Source organism: Leguminivora glycinivorella, chromosome 19, assembly GCF_023078275.1.
Source record: "Leguminivora glycinivorella isolate SPB_JAAS2020 chromosome 19, LegGlyc_1.1, whole genome shotgun sequence".
Taxonomy (NCBI): Eukaryota; Metazoa; Arthropoda; class Insecta; order Lepidoptera; family Tortricidae; genus Leguminivora; species Leguminivora glycinivorella.
This window is the reverse complement of record NC_062989.1, coordinates 11,906,162-11,930,040: the sequence shown is the minus strand read 5'-3', so window position 1 is coordinate 11,930,040 and position 23,879 is coordinate 11,906,162. Positions and strand designations below refer to the sequence as shown.

Here is a 23,879-nt window from a genome sequence, read left to right as displayed (position 1 = left end):
ATTATAGGGGTACGTAATGTATAGGTATAAATAAATATAAGTGACCTAATAAATAACCAAATAGTGGGGCTATGGCAATTTAAACGAAAAAACTGCAAAAAACCTGCGTTTGCGCATGCCTATCTGGATTGACCATTAGTAGGCATGTCTTGCTCAGATATATGATGAATAGCTCTAACCTCTATTAATCCACCGTGTTGCTATTACCTACTCATAAATAACCTTCACAAAACTAGGTAATTAGGTGTAGGTACCTATATAATTGACATTTCCTACAATATTTCACTACCGAAACTTCACTTCGCCGCCCACACAAATCGCTGACTCTACGCATGTCAGCTCCTTTTAATGATATATGTACCTATGATGGACAGCACTAGTAATTTGAATACACGCTGTTGTTAGCAATCTACTTATATAATACCTTTCGACTTCTACCTGGATACATTCGCAGCTTACGACACTATAATCGATCATCCTCAATTTTATTTCACCACAGACACTTAATTTGCAGTTGAAAATCATTAAATTACGCCCGATCGCACACGAAGGCTATTAAACGGAGAAGGGCGTGTACTATAATTATGTTCACCATGTATTTATTATACATAACTTGAAAATTGCTCTTATTTACTTGAGATATATAAGGAAAGTTGTACGTGGTAAAATGTATCTGCACTTCTTTCAGTTTAACAGCTTTAACCTACTTCCAAAAGAGGAGATTGGTATAAAACTGGACCATAAGTATTATTGTTATATTAGTTTAATATGGGCATTTTTCTAAATTGGTTTTGGTTAAATTGCGTAGACGAGAGGCTGGCAACCTGTCATTGCAATGTCACAATTTTCGTTTTCTTGCAACCCCTTATTTTGCCAAGAGTGGCACTGAAACTTGAATAGCTTCATGTGCTCTGCCTACCCCTTTATGGGATACAGGCGTGATATTATGTGTGTATTATATTTTGTTTATTATCGTCATGAACTAACCTGTAATTAGTCATATATAAAAGTGGTATTAAAATCCTTTTTTTAAAGGTAAAATAAAATAACCTAATATATCTATTTATCATATTTTATCCGCTTAGGTATGATAGTAGGTATAAATGGGTATATAAGTATTAATAGAATGTGTGTAAGAATGACCTATAATATTCATTTATTTATTTATGGATGACACTTGTTACTATAATAGCAATTATAATTAGGTTTTACATTTATTTACATTTCAATGATTAAAAAAAGCTGACTTAAAGATTAATTATTTTTCTGTGTATCATAATAAAAACTGCGTCTACACTGACGTTGCACACCTTACTTTCAATGAAGTAGCTTCTAGTTTTAAATATAAAAAGCACCTGTTTTTCAATCGTTTAATAATATATGCCGCAAAACATCACTTATGAATATGAACTTCATACCTATTAAGCGTTTTTTTCTTCCAGACGACTTTATACGTTCTACTCAACTGGGCACATGAAAAAATGCAAAAAACACGTGTGTCCACACTTTTTTACTGATTACATGTTACTTTTTTAATTAATTGTAGTGTTTAAAGGCAAGGGAGTGCGATTATTTTGAGTTACGATGTACGGGTGGGGTGATAATTGAAATATTGTGGTCGGGCGCTTTCGACGTGAAAATTAAGTGTTGTCCATGTTGACAGACAGAAGAAATACATCACAGAAAAAACGTATGCTGAGTGTAAAATGAATTATTGCAAAATGATGGGTAGTTTTCGTAGTAACATTGAAATTTGGAGTCTGTATCGCTTTCGTAATATCAAGGGCCGATTTTGGAATGCCGACCATTCGATATCGTGAATTTCGTTGAATAATATCTCCACTACTAGCGATTTAAATTCTACTAACAAAATTGAAAACAAGAGGTTATTACCACTATATTAAAAATTACTAGCCTTACTTTAAAAAAAATAGCATTTTGTCGTTTCCTTTGAAACGGAGACTTTCAAACGGCGAATTCGTGAGTTCGAAACTCAAAAATCGGTCCCCTAATGCAAATGAAATGAAATGAAATTTATTTGATAACAGATCGTTACATGTCAGTACTAAATAATATATTATGTTATTATTGTGTATTAAACTCAAATATATTTATTTCATTTGGTATAAACAATATCTATGTTAAACTATATTATAATTATAGTATACAGTTATAATTATTTATATTTATGTATATTTATTTATATTTATCACATATTTATCGTACTATTAAAGTGTCAACGGCAATTCAAAGAATTCGTCGTAATCGTAAAACAATTCAAGCAATAGCCACTTTTTTAATCTGGCTTTAAAAATGGCGGTGGTAGCTGCATCTCTTATATTGTCAGGCAAGCGGTTATACACGGCGGGTCCTAGGTGGTAAATATGTCTTTCTGACTTAGCAAGTCTGTGCGCTTCGGCAACAAGTCTGTTATGGTGTTTATTGCTGCGGAGATTGTACTTGGAATTGGTACCCTTTCGTTTAAATATCTCGATGTTCGTTCGCGTAAACATTGCTACTTGATATATGAATAAGCAAGGTAACGGCAAAATTCTAAGGTCATGAAAAAGTGGTCGAGCTGGAGCGTCCGCAGGCTTGCCGGACATTGCGCGGACCGCTCGCTTTTGCATAACGAACGCACGGTTCCAGTCAGAGGCGCGCGCCCAAAGCTCAACACCGTAGGTAAGGAGGGAGTGCACTGTTGCGAAGTAACACTCACGCACTGCGTCCCTACCCGCGGTGTGCGCCAGGCGCCGTAGAGCGAAACACGCGCGCCCCAGCCTGCCGCACAGTTCATCTATGTGCGGCTCCCACGTCAGCGCGTCGTCAAGCTGAAAACCAAGGAGGCGCGTGCATGACAGGTGCTGTATAGCTGTGCCGCCCGCACACACCCTCAAAGTTTCACTTGTGTGCCCGTTTAATTTAAATGTCATGTAGCACGTTTTGTCCTTGTTGAGTGCCAGACCGTTCGATTGGAACCACTCATGGAGCTGTTCCATCACGTGATTTAGCGCCTCTCCCAGGTCCTGCTCGGCGGAAGTGCTGACGACAGCCGTGACATCATCGGCGTACATAAATAACTCCGCGCCTTGTATTGCCATTGGCAAGTCGTTCAGTAGTATAGTGAATAAGGAATTGGAGAGACAGGATCCCTGGGGCACTCCCATCAGGTTTCGCAGTTCCGAGGACACGACGTGACCCCCGTCCCCGACAACAACTTGGGCTCTGTTTGTCATGAAGAGAGTATTAGTTGACTCGCCGGACCGCGGATCCCGTAGTGGGCGAGTTTGTCAGCGATAAGCGAGTGGTCCGCAGTGTCGAACGCGCGCGAGAGATCGCAGCATATGACCGCTACCGGTCGTCTTGCCTCGCGGGCGCTCATCACACAGCGCACCACTTTTCGCACTAGATCGGTGGTGGACCGGCCGCTACGGTAGGCGTATTGGTTATCGGATAGTACGTTTCTTGGTGTCCAGAAATTAAGCAACCTTTTATTTATGCCAACTTCAAAACATTTACTAAGGCCTGGTACTAAGGATATTGGGCGGTACGACTTGATAGCTGATTTTTTACCTTTTCCTTTGTATAATGGGCATATTTTAACCTTTTTCATGCTATCCGGGTACACCCCCGATCGCATGCAACTGTTGTACAATTGGTCGAGTACGTGACATATTGAAGGGCTGGCTTGTTTTAATAACTTGGAGGATAGGCCGTAAGTGTCTGTGCTATTTTTAGAGGCAATTAAGTTTTTAAAAATGCTTTCAACCTCGTCGTGAGTGAATGGCTTAAGTCTCATGGAAGAGTCACTTGCGCCATACCCGCGCGATAGTGCGGTTATACAACGGCCGCGGTTGGCCGCGGGCGCTCCGCACGCGGCAGCGGCCGATACGAACTCGTGATTGAGGGCGTCCACCGCCTGTTGTTTGGTCGCGAACGGGCGGTTGGCGCTGTCCACCAGCAGCTCGGTGTAATCGACGCGCTCCCGAGCCTTCCGAGCTAATTCAGTATTTATGGCTGACCACATAGCCTTGCTTTTATTAGGGTTGTTAGTGATTACAGAGTTGAAATAAGCAGTACGTTTAGCTTTAAGTTCCCGGTTGTAAGAGTTTAGTACTTTCTCGGAGGACTGAATCAATGAGGTGTTATGAGGGAATTTTTTTGATAGGTTACTCAGTTCATTTGATAAAAGTCTGAGTTCAATTATTTCAGAATCTATCCAGGGGCAGACTTTACGTTGTGGTATGATCTTTTTTAATGGTATGTGGATATCCAGTAAGTTTGTTAAAATTATTATTACTTTTTTTGCAAAGGTGTTACAGTCACTAAGATAAGTAGTTACTATCCTATTCCAATCTATAGAATCCAATGCGGAAACAAAAGATGCTCTGTTTTTATTACTGTAAACTCGTTTTGTTATCGGTGCAGGTGTTGCATGGCGGGGGGGCCGCGGGACGGTTAACCTTTGAGCTGCGTGGTCGCTCAGATTAGTGTCTATACAGGTGGCGGCTACTCGGTCGTCGCGAATGTTACAGTACGCGTGGTCCAGTAAGGTAGCACTTGTACCGTCTCGCCTGGTCACATCTTGGACGTACTGACTGAACCCGTGTGAACTTAGTATGTCTAACAGCTGTCTTTTTATCGAAGTATTGTTTAGTAAATCGATGTTTATATCACCCATTATTATTGCTGATAATTTGTCGTCGTTAATCTTGGTTAGTAACGCGTCGAACAATTTTAAGTATTCAGTATGGCTAGTGAGATTAGAGTGATATATTCCCACAATTAAAATATTTTCGTTTACGAGATATATAGCACATACATCGAATATTTGTTCCCGGGATAAATCACAATAATCGGGTCTATTTATAGCCTTGATATGCGACTTAACGTAAATGCAGCTACCTCCGCGTTCGATATTCGGTCTACAGTAGTACGAAATAAGGTCGAAATTAGTTAATGTTACAGATATAATTTCGTAGTCGCGTAAAAAATGTTCGGTTAGAATTAGCACGTCACAGAGTAGCTCGTCGGCCAGCAATACTTCTAATTGTCTAGTTTTACTATTAAGGCCTCTAATATTGTGGTGACATGTAGTTATGACTTCTTGGGATGCTTTGCGCTGATAAGGCCGCGCTGGTGTTGGATGTGGCGGGGGCGCGGCGGGAGGGGCGAGCGCGCCTCGCGCGCCCGGTGCCGCCTCGAAACCACTCGCTGACTTCTGTCCCGGATGGCCACATTTCGGCGGACATAAGACTGTCAAATAAGCTCTGCGGGGCCGTTATTGCGAAAGACGCATAATGATTGTGTTTAAGCTGTAACTTAATAACAGTACAGTCTGCACTGCCCGTTTTCTTTGTTATGTATGATTTGATCGCCTCAGCGGTGGTGTCTTCTTTAAAAGATAGACAAGTATGTAGTTTTTTACTCCCGACTCGCTCAGACGTTTTTAGGTTTATATCTAAGGGTCCGGTGCCTGTTATCGAGACGCGCGTTGGTTTCTGTCGCATGCGGCCTTTAGAATATGATGCGATGTTCCATTTCTCATTGCACAAGTCTTCGGGTGGTTGAGTCGGGTCAGGTGTGTTGTTTTTATAGTGTAATGAATTATTTAAGTCAACCACCTGTATCGGTGGTGTCGGTGTTATATTTTCATTCACGACATCATCATCAGGAATGCGTACCGGGGTCTTCTCCGCTTTGTCCACTTTAGCGGGTAGCGACGTGCGGCGATCGTTAGCGCTCACGCTCGATCTCGCGGGTAAGTTACTGTTAGCGATAACTGTCGGCATCATGGTCGCTGCTACGGGATTTTCTCCGCGCGTCTGGGGAGTCGTCGATCCGTTTGGGCTACAATCGCTTGGTGAACACGGACGGCACAATGCAAATCTTCTCTTGCAGATTACAGTCAGCAACAACGCTATGAATACAGCCAAAGTGCCTGAAATATGTATACAGAAGTTTATTGCCTGTAGATTAAAGTGTGTATACATATTATTAGCACTTTGTATTCACAGCTTGGCTGCTGACTGTACTTGGCAGGTTTGTCATCTTACCGTAAAGTAGGTACCAGTGATGGACACGTTAATGCCCAATATATCACACCCTGCTGTCGCATTTATTGACAGTGACATCTACTGGGTCACTGTCCAGCACTAGTACACATCCCTTATTTTTTGCGGTCATACTAGTTTAGTTTAGTTTAGTTTTATTTATTTCATAATGATAAATTCACTAATAATTGACTATCAGGAGTTTATCACTTTTATAAGTGCCTTGTTTATGTTCTTGCCATGGCTATGTCCCAGATATTTAAACTGCCGTCTCATGTCACCTGTCATAAAATAAGTCACATACCGCTCAAGACATAAAAATATACAGCCATGTCATATAATGTTTTTTGCGTGACAAGATGTAAAATACTATTAAATATACAGATAATTGTTTTAATTCGAACTTTCCAGACATATGTGGCTTTCATTTAAATAAGGGATTTTATGTTTCATGCGCAATAAAGACCTTTTTATAAGAAATTTTGTTTTCTTTTTTATGAACACAACCTTACTACACTATAAGCATTAGAGTCCTTTCTTCCAGTGGGTGTCGTAGAAGTCGACTGTGGGATATGGGTTAAATTGTGGCGCAGGCGAGAGGCTGGCAACCTGTCACTGCAATGTCACATTTCGTTTTCTTTCAACCCCTCCTGGCAAGAGTGCCTCTAACAAGAGTGGTTTCATGTGCTCTGCCTACCCCTGTATGGGATACAGGCGTGATATGTAAGAATAAGAGAAGACCCTTTTGTGAAGGAAATAAACATAACATTACTATCCGTATAAAAAATTATAAGTACAATCGGAGGCGCCTGCACTCCAAGTCATTAAGGGAGATTATCCCGTACCTACGCTGCTGAATGTTACATGAGCGATGACCATCTAGCGCCGTTATAGAAAACTAGCCCTAATTGCCCCATTATACTGCATCGCAATTTGTTTCCAATTATATTCATTTATCGATTGGACTGTCACAGGTATTTAGATTGGTATTCAAAAGACGAATATGGTAAATCTGATGCCTGAAACTATTAATTTAAAAAACGTTTGTCCCATCTTGGTTAAACGTAAAAAGAAAATTATGACTATAATTTTATTAAAAGCGACATTTTCTGTAGGAGGTAGGGTATAGCGAATGATATTCCGCTTTGTGTGGTAGGACACAGCACAGGATATCATCGCGCTCGAATTTAGAGCAGAGCCCAACTGGGGAACTACCTCCGCCTTACAGAAGACCGCAGCCAAATAGCACTAGACACTACTCATAGTGTTGCTTTCCTGCCGGTGAGTAAGGTTGCCAGAGCTCAACCAGGGTGCGGTGTGCTGGTGACGGAAGGACCTACGGAACTTATTTGTTCCCTCTATTGTCATTGGAGTCGTCGGCAACCCGAACCCTCCTTATTAGAACTAATAATGGTGCGACACAAATATTGTAATTTAAAATAGTAAGTGCAAGTTGTTCAAAATTCCGGTCAGTTAATAAAAATACTAACTTTTGCCCGCGGCTTCGCTCGCGTTAAATTTGGAAATTGCGGAATGCTCCATACAAACTTCCACCCCCCATGTTAGGGAAGTGGGAGTTAGAAAGAGACACAAAGTAGCCTATGTCACTCTCCATCCTTTCAACTATCTCCACTTAAAAAATCATGACAATTCGTCGCTCCGTTTTGCCGTGAAAGATGGACAAACAGATTTTCCCATTTATAATATTACTAGCTTTTGCTCGCGGCTTCGCTCGCGTTAGAAAGAGACTAAAAGTAGCCTATGTCACTTTCCATCCCTTCCATTATCTCCACTTAAAAAATCACGTCAATTCTTCGCTCCGTTTTGACGTGAAGGACGGACGAACAAACAGATTCACACACTTTCCCATTTATAATATTAGTATGGATAGTATTCACAGTATTAAGTATCTAGTTTTAAGTTATGTAGGTTATGTTGAAAACTCGGATCTATATCGGAATCCCTAAAGTTTTTTGAACTATTTTTACATTGCCTAATATTTTTTGGCATAATGATCATTTGGCCTAATTTAAATGTCCTAATATTGTTTCGCCTAACGCCGTTAAACCCACTTTTTTAGAAGCGATTCGGATTTGTGTGAGGTCACGGTTCTAACCTAACCTAAACCTACCTTTCTAACAGCGAATCGGTTCTGGGTAATGTCATTTTTGGGGCAAAATTTAAATTATGCCAAATGATCGTTTGGCCAAAAGAGCGTTAGGCATTTCATAATTCGGCCAAATGAGTTAGGCCAAGTGATTTTCGAACAAACGTTATTAGGGATTCCGAGGGAGACCCTGAAAACTCAGCGTTTGTAGTATGTGGTTGCGACCCATACGATATCATCAATAACCACAAAATTAAAATTTTGAAAAAACCCCCGACCGCGACATAGTAGACCGATTTTCATGAAACACGGCTAAGAACACTCCCGACTAAGTTAACAGGTAAAAAAACTAAATCTAAATCGGGTCATCCGTTCGGGAGCTACGATGCCACAGACAGACACACACACAGACAGACAGACAAACAGACAGACAGACACGTCAAACTTATAACACCCTGTCGTTTTTGCGTCGGGGGTTAAAAACAAAAACTACCCAAAAGAAGGGCGTCCTAATTTTATAGATTTTCTTAATCCCAACCACACTTTAACCTCTGACTATATAAAATATTCACCGCGTGTTACGTCCGAAACTCGGTTACTGTAATGATGGTGCGGCCAAATTATAGTGCATTAGGCCGAGCGGTAATGCGGGGTTGCGAGTGTCAGTACTTGTAATACGGATCTTTTGGGGTGCGAAATTGCTTAAAAAATAATGTTATAATATGAAAATATTTAAAAATGTATTTAGAGATAAAATTAGATATGATAGTTTCCTACTAGTCAAATCAGTTTCTTTTTAAGAACTGTCAAAACGATTTGCTAATGTGAAATTACTATGAAATACTGAGGAGTGACGTCACGGTCAATTTATATCTTTCTCTTTGACTTATTAAATAGAAATTATGTTTAAACATAACTACTGTCCATATTTTTCTTCTAATTATGTGGTGTTTTATTTCGTGCACTGCAAAAAATATTTTATTTTAAGTATCGGAACCGCAACGTAGACAGTTGCGGAAAATTTCCAAAGATGTGGAAAAGTTCCAGGTAATTCCAGGATATTATTTTACAGGACATAAAGAAAAAAATAACTTCGAAATGGATAATGTAAATTTCCGTCAAAAAATATCTAAGTCCGTCCGAACGTTTTTCTTAGCTATAGGTAGGTATATTGATTTAGACTAACACGATTTGCACTCATAATTTTAGAACAAAACGGGACTTGGGGTCGGGCCTAATATGAATGTAAGTGTTTACGCGATTAAGTCCCGTTTTGTTATAAAATTATAGGTAGGTACTTTCCGATTTGACATATATGACATTGGTATTGGTACACTTTCCGGTGTGACATATATGACATTGGTACCTAGTACACGAAGTTTAAGGTTTCATCCATTTAGAAGTACTTAAGCAAAACACATAAAGTATCATTATTTTGTATTCATACACAGAAAAAAAAAATTACTTGAAGCAAGTAATATTATTTGAGTCAAGATCTTTTGGGATTTCGATATAAGGAAAATGGAGAATTACTTAGATTGAGATATAAAATGTTTCGCATTATAGTTCTTAGACCAAGAACTACTTTTTTGTATCAACATTTTAAATATCTCTTCCACTAAAAGCTAATAACTGTTGTTTCAAGAGAGAAAGCATTTTGACATAATTATTCCTTTTCTTAATTTAACATTGAAAGGCTCTTTAACGAAGATTGAATGTATTTTGTTTATAATAGTATTCAAAATTGGCTCAAAAGCGTTAGTTCTTATTGTAAAATAGCACATATTCTCTTCAAATGATGTAAGGCTCTTTTTTCAAAAGCTAAATTGTTTAACCCAAGAACGAAAATATTTAAAACAAGATATTTTCGTTCTTGGGTCAAACAATTTAGCTTTTAAAAAAGAGCCGTACATCATTCTCTTCAAATGATGTAAGGCTCTTTTTTTAAAAGCTAAATTGTTTGACCCAAGAACGAAAATATCTTGATCTAAATAGCTGATTAATTTACTCAAGAGCGTTTTGTTCTTGTTGTCAAATGGCCCATATTCCGGTCAAATGATGTAAGGCTCTTTTTTTAAAAGCTAAATTGTTTGACCCAAGAACGAAAATATCTTGTTCTAAGTAACCGAGATAATTTACTCAAAAGCATTAATTGTTCTTGCAAAATAGTTCTTTTCTTGTTGTAAAATGGAACTTATTCGAATCAAATGAGGTAAAGCTCTTCTTTTAAGAGTGTTTAATTCTTCTTATAAAAAGTGTCATTCTTGTCGTAAAATGGAACGTATTCCAATCAAATGAAGTAAAGCTCTTCTTTTAAGAGTGTTTAATTCTTCTTATAAAAAGTGTCATTCTTGTCGTAAAATGGAACGTATTCCAATCAAATGAAGTAAAGCTCTTCTTTTAAGAGTGTTTAATTCTTCTTATAAAAAGTGTCATTCTTGTCGTAAAATGGAACGTATTCCAATCAAATGAAGTGAAGCTCTTCTTTTAAGAGTGTTTAATTCTTCTTATAGAAAGTGTCATTCTTGTCGTAAAATGGAACGTATTCCAATCAAATGAAGTAAAGCTCTTATTTTAAGAGTGTTTAATTATTTTTATAAAAAGTGTCATTCTTGTCGTAAAATGGAACGTATTCCATTCAAATTAGGTAAATCTCTTCTTAATCACGACTATAAGGTGTGCCGTTCTCGAGAATGTTCTCCGTTTACTATGGGCTTTGAGCGAGAACGTTTCCTATACAAAATGGAGAACATTCTCGAGAACGGCACAACATGAGCTACAACACTTTTCATACGGACGTTTGTGTATTTGGCGCGTTTACAAAATTTACCATTTTATTTTTGTTTTATTCTTATCATTTTAATGTCTCAAATGAAATACTTATGATGTATTTTTTTACCTATTTAACATCTTTAGTTTTGTTTGCCTACCTTTATAATAATTATGGTCATTTCATCACTATAGACTTTGCGACAATTATGACTTGATTAAATTACCTACCTTAATAAAACAATAATAAAATGGTATATTTTGTAACTAGGATAAATACACAAATTTCCACTTTTAAAGAAGAGGTTTAAATTTTGATGGAGTGCGTGTCCCTTTACAACAAGAACCAGAAATACAAACTTAAAAGAAAAGCTTAATGTAAGTATGTAATTAGAATACGTTCTATTTTACAACTAGAATGAACATGTTACAAGAAGAATTATCTTAACCCACAGAAGTGCTAATCAACTCAAGCTTTAACTTTTTACAAAAAGACTTGTGCCGTTTTAAGTATGAATGAGTTTTGACAGTATTCCAGTATAATTTATACAAGCCAAATTAGTTTTGAAACACATTTATACCTATTCGGAAATAATGGAATGAAAGTGAAATGTAAGTTTCTCATTTATTTTATGCATCAGTTAAAGAAAGTAATTACAAATTCAGAACCTATCAGTATCACTATACAGTATTAAAATTGAATTTAGAACGGAAAACATTTTGACTTATAGGTAAGCATATAGGTACATAAATGTATGAGCTACCAAGATTGATTAGAGCTACAAAGTACCAAGATTCTCTACAAGTCAAACTTAGAATAAATCACGTCAATTGTAAATAGATGGTGCAAATACTTAAGTAGGTACATAAGACCAAATGGATGCTGATAAGCAATAATGTGTCAACCCACAAAAACTAAAAACATGAGATTTTAATGCCATGTTATAGCTGGATTTTTAAACTTCTATTGGCAAAAATGACCTTTTCATTTTGAAAATTTTCACTTTCCCAAAAGTAAAAAAATAGGTTAACACAAATCCTTTATCGTGTGTTGCCTGTTTTGCATTAATGTGTCAAGAACCTTAACTTATTATAGTAATTGGCAGAAGACATATTTAAATTACAATAATGTGTTAAGAGGGTTGACTCAACGATTTTTTTACACTTGACTCATTCTTGCAAAACGCAAAAAATGACATAGTTACCCACTATGAGACTTGAATGATTATTGCAAAATGATATTTTATTCGTTGTGTTATGCTACGACCCGTGTTATAAAACATAAGTCATTATTGTTAAATTATATTCGGGTCATAAATTGTTCGTTTTTGGTGTAAGTACCATGACACTATATTGTAAAATATAACTGTTCATATTAATTTATGTTTGAATAAGTTATGACTTAGTCCATTAGTATATTTTTGCACATGAATGGTAAATTCAGTACGAAATTGAACATTTTAAGTCATGAATATACATATTCGTTATTATAATTTGCAAAAATTTTTTACAAGTATGTTTTTATATAAAAATCTAATATAAGCTACTATTTTTTTATAATTACTAATTACATTAAGACGTGTTAATGTATGCATAAAAATATTGTTTGATTTTTGAATACTTACTGAATGGTAGTTTATTATTTTGTTAAAGATATTTTATGTTTTGTTCTTGTACAAGTCATGAGTTCTTCATAATTTAAATGACTTAGTCTATTTCTTAGCGTAAAAAAATATTTTGTTGTATATTTTAGATAAGTAGTTTATTTTTTTTAAAGATGATTATTTGGTTTTTGTAACGATTTTTTGTTGAAAAAGCACAGATAATTTAAATATGTGTCTAGAAATGATCATTACTCTAATAGTTAATTTATAGTATTTTATTCAACAGGCGTTTAAAGGAGGTCAAGAAATATCAGTGGCGTACTTTCCACGAGTATTTTGGAGTCAGTTAAACACCATTGCATACAATACTTTTACAACGACCATGCATTTAGTTTTTAATAGTTTTTTTTTAATAATTCTCGCGAAATTCACACTGTTTCCTGTATTGCAAAGGTTTGCACTGTCAGCTCAGCTGCCCAAAGCCTTCCCGCGCACACACGAGTATCGTTAATGCAATGCGTTGCCATGATTACAGAACCAAACAATGCGTTTTCAGTTTTTTCGATACGCACAATCCTGTAAATGACGAATAACAGTTCGGGAGTAGAAAAATCATTAAAAGGTTTGATTAATAAATAATGTATTGATTCCTACATACCTAATAACATAAGTGACCATGACTGATATGTTACTTAACACTTATAAAGTTAAAAATATGCACAGGTAGAGTATTTTACAACAACAATTTATGTGCTTTAACATGTTTATTTAAGACTCATAGATATTTTTAAACAATTAGCAAAAGTGGGTTAAGTATCATAACACAGTCTTGAAAAAGTTTGACGTCGTCGAACAATTCGCAATAAAAGAAAAGGGCATTATTTCGTCAAATTGAAGTTTGTTTTGAAATTAAGCTACAATAATCACTACTACTGAACGTATTATAGCTGAAAAACAAAACAATATATATAAAAACATTTTTTTTTAAGAGAAACACAAAAAAATGAGAAAAAATCTTTAGACGCCATTTTCTCAAAATGGTTGGCGTGTGGGTTGACACATTGTTGCTTATCAGCATCCAAATGTCATAGATACAATTTCTGTAGCTTAGTATATTTTTACATTTCAAGAACTTTATAGTCTAAGATCCGTACCAAGCTCGATCTTCACCGACGTGTTAACCAGGTGAAAATAATATTTTATTAAGTAAAATAAGTTTCTGAACATGTCTTACTATGGTAACCTCAATAAAAATGGTCAAGATTACATAAAAAAAAAAATTCAAAGATTTTTAAAAAATAATCTTGACCATTCATTTTTATTGAGGAGACATGTTCAGAAACTTATTTTCATCTGGTTAACACGTTGGTGAAGATCGAGCTTAGTACGGATCCTATACTATAATAAAATTAAAACGTCTAAGTTTAAAACATCAACTATATACGGTGGTACCTACTGTATCATACGCCGTATGGATTTGATACACTTTTTTTGAATAATTACGCGGAGGTGCTCACACACTTGGGGATACTTGGCGTGAAAAACGTGGTAAATCTTAAACAACAAGTCGAACGCCTTTGCAGCTGAATGCACGTGGTATTTGATATCATGAATAACGATGTATATCTGGGCGAAGTTTTGTAGCGGTCGTTGTATGAGCACGGAGGGTTGCACGGTATCCTTCCGGGCTGCAGCCTTAGCTTTCTGGGCTGCGATTACGCTGTCGATATCTCCGGCGTCCTGCATTAAAAACATAATTTAAAAGTAATGCCATAGTTCCCAGGAATATCCCACTGCTCAGCAGAGGCTCCACTACAAAAATATAAGTTCTTTTTTCTTCATTAAAATATGTACAGCAGAGACTTAGTCATATAGAAAATGGAATTTTAAGGTACACAATAGTTAGTTGTTTTACAAGGGGCAAAGTTGTTGTTTAACCGCACGTGCCAATATTGAAACCTGAGCAACCGAAAGATTCCAATATTGAACCACTCGCGAGCGTAGCGAGTGGTTCGAAAAGTGGAATCTTGTGCGTTGCGAGACTTGCGAGGGTTTCAAGGGACGAAGGTTAAACAAACTTTGCCGCCGAGTGAAACACAAAAATGTTCACCACACCAACACGAAGAAAACACTGACTATAAAACATCAAACTAAATCAAAACTATCAATTTATTCAATAATTATGATTCAAAATAGTCATATATATTTCGGTAATTTCCACCAGGAAGCTAAAATTAAAGATATGAAGTGAAATTTTGTGATAAAATGCAATTTTGCTATCTGTTTTTGAATAGCAAAGTAAGCCTTTACCAGTTGGTGTGGTGAAAAGTTTTTAATTTTTCCCTTAATTATTGTAATTAAATAAAGAAGTAACAAATACCAAAACATGGTAAGTAAAATATGACTTCATTATGGTGGCTCTATGGCAACTTTGCATGCCTTACAGTTTACACACGTAGAGTGTGTTTAGTAAAACGTCCCACTTTGTCGGTTACCATTAACGGCCTAGCCACGACAATGGTCTAAGGCGGCGAGCGGGGCGGCTGGGCTGCGCGGGAAACGCGCGCGGGCGCTAGCCATGCCACGTACTTTTAGAAGCGGCGGCAGGGCCTAGGAGCGGCCAGAACGTTTTCATATTTAAAAACATGTTTTTTACTGTCGAATATGACTCTAAAGTGCATAGAATGCTTTAATTAGTCAATTACATCTTGTACAAGAGAATATGTGTGATGACTAAGTACATGGAATTTATTTTATGGCTAGTTAAATGATACTTAATATAAATAAACACTTAGAAAAAATTAAGAGTAAATACAAATAAATACTATACAAAAATATGTTTGAAAACATTATTACATACTACATACGCGAAAGTACAATTCAATTTTCATTAAATAAAGGTTTCGGGTTCAAGACGCTCATAATAAAAACAAAATGTTTTGTTTCGCGCGGAATCGCTAGCCCCATCTAGCCGCCTAGGCCGGTCGCGCCGCTGTAATGTCGTGGCACCGCCCGCGCGGCGCGTTACAGTTGTTTGAGTCGCGCGCCGCCCCGCGCGCGCTCCCGCGGGTAGGCCCGTAAAAACCCGCGCGCGATTTCGAACAGCGGCAAGGTCGTGGCATGCCTCGCGCGCGCTGCGTTTTTGTTTTTGTGACTTACCGCTTGCCGCTGCCGCAAGACGCCTTAGACCATTGTCGTGGCTAGGCCGTAAGGCGAGGTTTACTTGTATCTTTATATGAATAAACTGACAAAGCGGCTTTATAGCAATCGACAAAGTGGGACGTTGTCCCGTGCACACTCACTAGTAATGATTTTCATAAAAAATGAGTGGGAAATATTAAATGGAATACTACTTTATTATGTTCTGGGAACATATTTACCAAAATGAAATATATTGAACTCGCTTGACTCGAAGAGTAAAATAGTAAAACATTAACTGAACAGTTACACAACTTTTATAGTTAATAATATAAATGTATATTAATAATAAAATAAATAGAATAAAACCCTTAAATTTGGATTGGATGCATCTAATACTTACATCTATCTGAACTAATAAGCCCTGGATTGATTCAGTGGTTGAGAATTTGACTTTCCTAGATTTCCGGCCTTTGGGTGGTATTAAAAAATATAGCAGGTAAATCTGCACCGGAATTATTTTGTCTGAAATTAAAAAAAAATTATATGAGACATTAGACTCACACATATTTTCATAAAATGATCAATTATGAATGCATTGTAATTAATTACGTTTTAACGGCCTCTGTATCTTTCTTCGTGGGTAGTGACTCTGCCTATGAAGTACAAGGTCCTGGGTTGAACTTGAATCCCATTTGAATTTGAACATTTTCAAGTTGTCATCCAACAAACTGAATGCTAATGGCTGAATGTGATCTGCTTGTGTGCTCTTTTTCTTTTCGTTCGTTTTTTTGCGTCGTTGTCATTGCTGTGAAAAATAAATTGGTGATTGCGATGGCAAGTATACCTACTAAAATAAATATAAGACGCTCTGATTAAGAGAAGTGTTCTAAAGGAAATATGGCGTTTATTTTTAATGTATTTAGTGTAGTAACTGGCCACCTTACACCAAAATCATTTTTGGTGTAATAAGTTCTGTGACCTATGAAATAAGCTTTGTTCATAGGTCACAGAATTCATTTTAGTATAACATGGCCAGTAATAAAAATCTTATGCTAAAATCAATTCTATTTATATATGTATGGAATTTATCTGTAATATTCATATTCATATATTCATATTCATTTATTCATAAAATTAACAATTTTACATGTCAAAGTTAAAGTTAAATTATCATAATTAGGGTACAATACAATATACATACATACATACAATCACGCCTGTATCCCATATAGGGGTAGGCAGAACACATGAAACTACTAAAGCTTCAGTGCCACTCTTGGCAAATAAGGGGTTGAAAGAAAACGAAACTGTGACATTGCAGTGACAGGTTGCCAGCCTCTCGCCTACGCCACAATTTAACCCATATCCCACAGTCGCCTTCTACGACACCCACGGGAAGAAAGGGGGTGGTGAAATTCTTAATCCGTCACCACACAGGCAGTACAATACAATATTACATTTTAAAAATAGAAAATACTCTCAAATAAATTCAATAATTAATTTAAAAAAGAAATAGATGTTGAACAATAATTACAAAAAATAATAATAATAGTATGTGATCGTATTGAACATTAAATTGCATTATTATTATAATATTCTGAGATGTCATAAAAAGCATTAATATAAATTGTATACATATATAAATAGAATTGAGGTGGCTAGTTATTTTGAGGAATGTCTTACCAGAGTATCTACTTTGCTGTCTTTTCAAATGGCCCAGGTTTCAAGAAAATCATGTACAGTTTCAATTGTTTGTGTCTTAATTCAAAGGTGTTATTCCACCTTTCACAAACTTGGTCCCATAGCTCATTATATTTCAGCCAAATAGCGTCGTCATTTGAAGCAGTCCCTGAAATAAAACAAAAAAAAAATTATCGAAACTTCGCTATACTTTGTGAAATCAAAAGGAAAAAAGACAACAGACAGACAGAGTTACTATTGCATTTATATTATTAGTAGGTACGAATATAAGTATGGATTTTACCTTGATTATTTTCCACAGACTCTACATCTGTATCCGAATCCCTATTAGAGCAAGTGGGTTTAAGCCCCTGCACTTTTCTCCTGATATGTACAGGAGATTTCGAACCTTGTCCACTAATTTGCCTTTGGCGGGCACATATTTTCTTGAAGCAGATTTGCATGTTGGCACAGCTTTCATATAGTAGGTATATATACTTTCAGTTGGGAAAAGTGAAACTATTTTTGCAGCTAGCAAATTGAATTCTTCTGGTTTGATGTTGCTGAGGAAAAAAATATTTTGAATAATCTTCATTCATATTTAAGTATTAATACTAATTTTATTATAGAAACCAGACAGAAAACCATCACAACTACCCTTGACGTAAATGCATAATTTTGCTCCCTTGTGAAAGAATATCTAACTCGCACTAGTCGTCAATCCATCTGGATTGACATGCAAGTACAGTCACCTGTATAACCTGTAATAATATCTTACGCAATAAAGGCTGCAAAAATATCTGCCACTAATACCTTATGAGACATTGTAAGAGTGTGTAAGATATTTTTGAGGCCTTCGTTGTGTAAGACATTATTGCAGGTGACTGTACCAAGCCTGAAACTACTGCTGTCTGGTCTCCTATAATCCATTAGCTAAGTACTTACTTGTTAACAATAAATGTGTAGTGATATTTCACCAAAACATCAACAATGATGCTTCTTTTTTGCGAGTTCAATTGTTTGTATTTTTGATAATAATTTAGAACACTATTTACTTGTGGAGTACATTGGCGGATACTCTTCAATTCAAATTATGGCAGTGAAAGCCTACTTGGTACACTTAAGTAGGAATCCAAATCCAAAGTAATGTCTATCAGAATAACTGACTGATCTTGATCAACTTGCATCACTTCTATACAGTTTGTTTTCGCTTTAATAACCATTAAATCTTCATTGAAGAAGTATGCAGTTTCAGTATCAGTAACTGAGTCTAAGTAATCTTGTAGTTTACTTTTTAGTTTAATTCGGTGCACAATGTGTTTGCAAAGCTCTTTCAAGTATCATTTAAAACCAAATATTTGAACTGTTCCTTGCTTATATCATTTTCTGTAAAAAAAAATAACTTAAATAATTGGATATCAATGATGAATATCTTATATTGAAGCATATTTGATAGCTATCGCGGAACTCTCCTATGTATATTGAAATGGGAAATGAACGAAATATGTGGATCAAAAACGAATAAATATCTGTAATAACTAAAAATAGCACAAAACCACAATATCATTAAGTCTTGCGGTTGGAGACAGGCTGGATCAAAGTCTTCCACTGCGACATGGTGACAAAATATATTTGAAATTTAAAAACTTCAGAAGACAAATGAACATCTTGATCGACCCCGGAGATGTATGGCAGTTGCAAAATAAATGATTAAGAAGCTTTCGTTATTTTGATTTAAAATTTCACGATTTTCACACATTATTTGAACAAAATGGGACTTCGAGTATTAATATAACTTGTTTTATTTACATCCACGTGTCAAAATGCCCATTGTCTCGTTTTGATAAGATAATACTTAAGTTCTTAATAGTTTAGTAACATACAAATATATCTAGCAAATGAGTAAAAATGTAAATGATGTACTTAGGTAATTTTGTTTAACCTAACATTTAATATGTATCTTGGTAAAACAAAAATGCTTACTTTACGCTTTAAAGAGAAACTATTTTATCTGCCATACCTTTTGATCTGCCAGCGATATTCTAGAAAATACACAACTTACTTTTAAAGTTCTCGACGACTACTGACGGCAAATCCCAGGATACCAATTTGTTTTCTGTGTCTTCTTCCATTATTTTAGTAGGTATACTTGCGATTGCAATCACCAAGTTAATTTTACCACCATAACACTTTCACAGCAATGACAACGACGCAAAAAAACGAGCGAAAAGAGCACAGAACAGTACACGAGCAGATCACATTCGGCCGTTAGCTTGGTTTGTTGGATGACAACTTGAGAATGTTGCCAGTATCAGTTTTTTTTTACCCAATAAATACACCAGTAATCACAAGTCCAACCTAGATAATGTAACTATAGATGGTTAAGCAAAGCATGAGAGTAAAAAATGGCGGCAAATTTGAATAATGTGCTCATACATTGTCGTCCCATAGAAAATTTGAATTTTGTTCTCACGATTTGCTTGACCGTCTATATACAGTCTGGCAAAAAAGAGTAGAAAATAATAGGGGCACCACTGTCTATGTAAAACGTCTTGCATATGGCAACTATTGAATCACTTTGACGTCTCTTTTGTATGAAAACAGTAAGTGTAGCCATGATAAAAAAAATAGTTCAATTTCTACTCTTTTTTGCCAAGCTGTCACATGGGAAAGAGGCCCGAAGTTTAGTCTCTTTCCGTCTTAATGCTATTGCACGGCGCGATACGTCGCACAGTGGATCGAAACGGGGAACATTCGGTGTTTTTTGATAAACTATTTTTAAAAATGCTACCCGACGGCAAATTATGTAAGAAATAAAAGTTGTCATGTAGTATTTTTCAAAATAATGCGTATTTGAGGCAAAATTTAATAAAATCTGTTTTTGTTTTATATGCAACCATAAAATAGGTACCTTATTTCAAGAAAATCTTGGGCGATCCCGCCTTCTAACCTATTGGGCTTTATTTTCCTACTTGTCAAAAGTATAAAATCATGCACCAGTTACTTCTGGAGGGGGCCTATTTTTAAGGAAGGCAAAGATCATTGAAAAAAATATTTTTCTTCTTAAGTAATAAAGTGCAGGTACGACAAATGATCGACATTTCTATAAAAAAAACGACATTTTTAACCTGTAAGCAAATTCCAAAAACGTTTAATTTAGAAATAGTACGTTTTATGAGTAAACATACGTAACTTCATGATATATAATCAGTATGTAATCTATGTGATTGCACTTGTATGGTTTGTAACGTGTCTTTCTTGGTAGGTACATACCTACACTTGAAAATGCCACGCGTTAAGGCTTAACTTTTTTATATCTAAATGTCAATTGTTCGTTGTATGGTTATTTTTAAAACTGTATGTTTTAAATTATGCGAAAAATACAATAAATTATAGACGATCAAGCAAATCGTGAGAGTAAAAAAACAAGCGAAATTAAAATTTTCCATGGGACGTAAAACCCGCGCCCTTGCAGTTTTCAAATTTGCCGCCATTTTTTATTCTCACTTTTTGCTTGACTGTCTATACTAAGAAATAAACATTTTTTTATTTACATCTCGTTTGCCTCCTATTAAACAATAATAAAAAACTTCTAAAAGTAACTGGTGCATGATTTTAATCAAACTTAAAAATAATGCGTATTTCATTATTTTGATAAACACTAGAAAGGAATTTTCGAAATGTATAAGTACCTATGCAAAACTAAGTAGCAACACGCTAAGTAGCTCTATGCCTTTGTTGTTTTATGAAACGGTTTATTTTTTTATGCCTTTTACAATTATTTATATATGGGGTATAATGGGGTATAATGGGGTATAATGGGGGCCCAACTAACACCTTTCGGGCTCCAAGTCAACCTCTCCTGCTCGTGGTATACCCTGCTGAACAACGAACGAGGCTCTGGCGACCCACCAACCCGCACTGGACCAGCGTGGTGGGCTTAAGGTCCAAACCCCTTCCATGAATGAGCAACTCCCCGTCACGGCCCCGAGTGCCCGGCTTAAGGGGTGCTAAGAATCCCCGGGCGGCGACTTCCCAAAATACAACTCAGACTCAGGCTAAGAAAATGGACACCGATTTGCTAAACGTTTTAACATACAACGTCCGCACATTGATGCAAGAAGAACGTCTCATTGAACTGGAACACGCTCTTAAGGATATTAAATGGGACGTGATTGGTTTATCAGAAGTACGCAGGGAGGGAGAGCAGACCGTCGAGAGAATCGATAATGTCTTTTACCACTTCGGAACAGCAGGCGGGCTGTATGGAGTTGGTTTCCTAGTACATAAGAAGTGGAAAAGCAACATTATCGAATTCACAGGCTACTCTGAGAGAATAGCGGTGTTAAAATTTCTCATAGATAAGAAACACACACTAACCATCATCCAAGTTTACGCCCCCACATCTTCACATAGCGATGACGAGGTAGAACGTTTTTACGATCTCCTCAACAAAGCTTGTGAAGAAAATCGAGGAACATGGAACATCGTCCTTGGCGATTTCAACGCAAAGGTTGGCATTAGGGCAGAACTGGATAACTGCGACGTAATTGGACCACATGGACTTGGTATCCGAAACGAGCGAGGTACTCGCCTTATCCAGTTTGCTTTTGGTCAAACCCTTAGTATTTCGAATACATTATTTTACAAAAAACAACATCGCCGTTGGACTTGGAACTCACCTGGTGGTAATATCAAAAATGAAATAGACTATATCCTATCATCCGACAAATATATAGTAAAAGACGTATCTGCACTGAACCGAATTAATTTTAACTCCGACCACAGACCATTAAGAGCAAAACTTAAATTCAACATAAAGATTCATAGACAGCTAGTTTTTGCAAGGAAAATTAAGCGCCTCAACAAGGATACCTTAATAATGAACCATGATCAATTTAACTTAGAATTAAGAAACCAATTTAGCCTTCTCAGTCTGGACGTATGTCCAGATGTTCAGACACAGTTCAACAGTATAACTAATAGCATTAAAATAGCAAGCAGCAAAATTAAACAGCAAAAACCAAACACCAACAAACTAACGCTAAATACAATAAATTTAATAGAACATAGAAGCCAAATCAAACACAACAGAGAGCAATATTCGATTATAGATAAAAAGTAAAACGTGCAATACGACGCGACATTAGGAACTTCAACACCAGACTAATAGAAATAGCTATAAAGACACACACTTCTCTCAGGGCAGCAAAACAAGAAGCTAAACAAGAAAAGGCATGGATTACGAGCTTGCGAGACGCGGATGGAAAGAAATATAGCAATCGAGATAAAATAACCGACATTTGCACGAGGTTCTATTCATCCCTATATTCGGACCCGTCCGCGTCTTCTATTACCTATAATTCTTCCTGTCCCGACACCATCTCTCCTATTACATGTCAAGAGGTCAATACCGCAATAAAAAGCATGAAATACCAGAAAAGTCCTGGGGAAGATGGGGTGACGACGGAAGCCCTGAAAGCAGGAAAAACTACCTTGTTGCCTCACTTAACGAGCCTGTTCAACTCCATCTTGCGCTCTGGTAAATTGCCCCAAAATTTCTGTCACTCAAATATAATTCTTCTTCACAAAAAAGGCGACAAGACAGATATCGGAAATTATAGACCAATCAGTTTAATATCTCACATTTATAAACTATTTATTAAAGTCGTAGAAAATAGAATAGCCCCTCTGCTCGACAAACACCAGCCCCCGAACAAGCCGGCTTCCGTCCAAGCTTCTCCACTACAGATCACCTTCACAGTATCAACCAAATAATGGAAAAATCCAACGAGTTTAAAATACCACTATACCTAGCGTTCGTAGATTACAGCAAAGCGTTTGACAGTGTCAAACATTCTGCTGTATTCTCCGCAATGCGTGAACAAAATATAGAAAATGCTTATATTGAACTCGTTGGAAACATTTATCAGCAAAGCACCGCAAGCATTAAATTGCACGATCCTGGCCCTAAATTTCGCATAGAAAAGGGAGTCAAGCAAGGCGACCCGCTGTCCCCAAAATTATTCACCTCAAGCCTACAGCATATTTTCCAAAAGTTTGCGACTAAGTGGGAAACAATGGGCATTGATATCGGCAACAAGAAACTAACTAACTTGCGATTTGCAGACGACATCGTTTTGTTCTCCCACACTGCACCCCCTCTACAACAAATGCTACAAGACCTTAGCACGGCAAGTCTTGAAGTCGGACTCACAATGAACATGGCCAAAACCAAGTTGATGACCAACAGGGGGAAAGATACGGTCACGGTTGATGGACAGGATATCCAATATGTCGACGAATACATCTATTTGGGCCAGATAGCATCCTTCGAAAACAGGCAGTGCAAAGAAATCGATCGACGCATCGAGAACGCCTGGAAGAGCTTCTGGTCCATGAAGACGCTAATGAAGGGCAACCTTCCACTGACACTAAAGCGCAAACTCGTCGACATGTGTATCCTGCCTATCCTAACATACGGCGCCCAAACTTGGTCATTGACGGAAGCCCAAAAGTCCCGAC

General features: G+C 36.7%; 2 protein-coding genes and 1 long non-coding RNA gene across 4 annotated transcripts in view; all 3 read right to left on the bottom strand.

Moving 5' to 3' along the window:
* The window catches only part of LOC125236253 (optomotor-blind protein), a 175,967-nt gene that overhangs the window by 15,363 nt on the left and 136,725 nt on the right, over nt 1–23,879 (bottom strand).
* On the bottom strand, nt 2,214–5,297 carry LOC125236251. Of its 2 annotated transcripts, none has more exons than XM_048142941.1 (2): nt 3,251–5,297; nt 2,214–2,525 (listed from the first exon to the last, which is right to left on the bottom strand). In XM_048142941.1, the coding sequence occupies exons 1-2, from the start codon at nt 4,679–4,681 to the stop codon at nt 2,229–2,231; spliced, it is 1,728 nt and encodes a 575-aa protein (XP_047998898.1). In that variant the 5' UTR covers nt 4,682–5,297; the 3' UTR covers nt 2,214–2,228. The 2 variants fall into 2 exon arrangements, with proteins under 2 accessions (XP_047998898.1, XP_047998899.1); XM_048142942.1 differs by having other exon boundaries at nt 2,214–2,529; nt 3,255–5,297.
* On the bottom strand, nt 13,831–19,664 carry LOC125236254. Its single transcript, XR_007178192.1, has 7 exons — nt 19,417–19,664; nt 18,300–18,740; nt 17,659–17,917; nt 17,358–17,523; nt 16,284–16,479; nt 16,075–16,196; nt 13,831–14,273 (listed from the first exon to the last, which is right to left on the bottom strand). It is a non-coding gene; the product is annotated as an uncharacterized LOC125236254 (long non-coding RNA).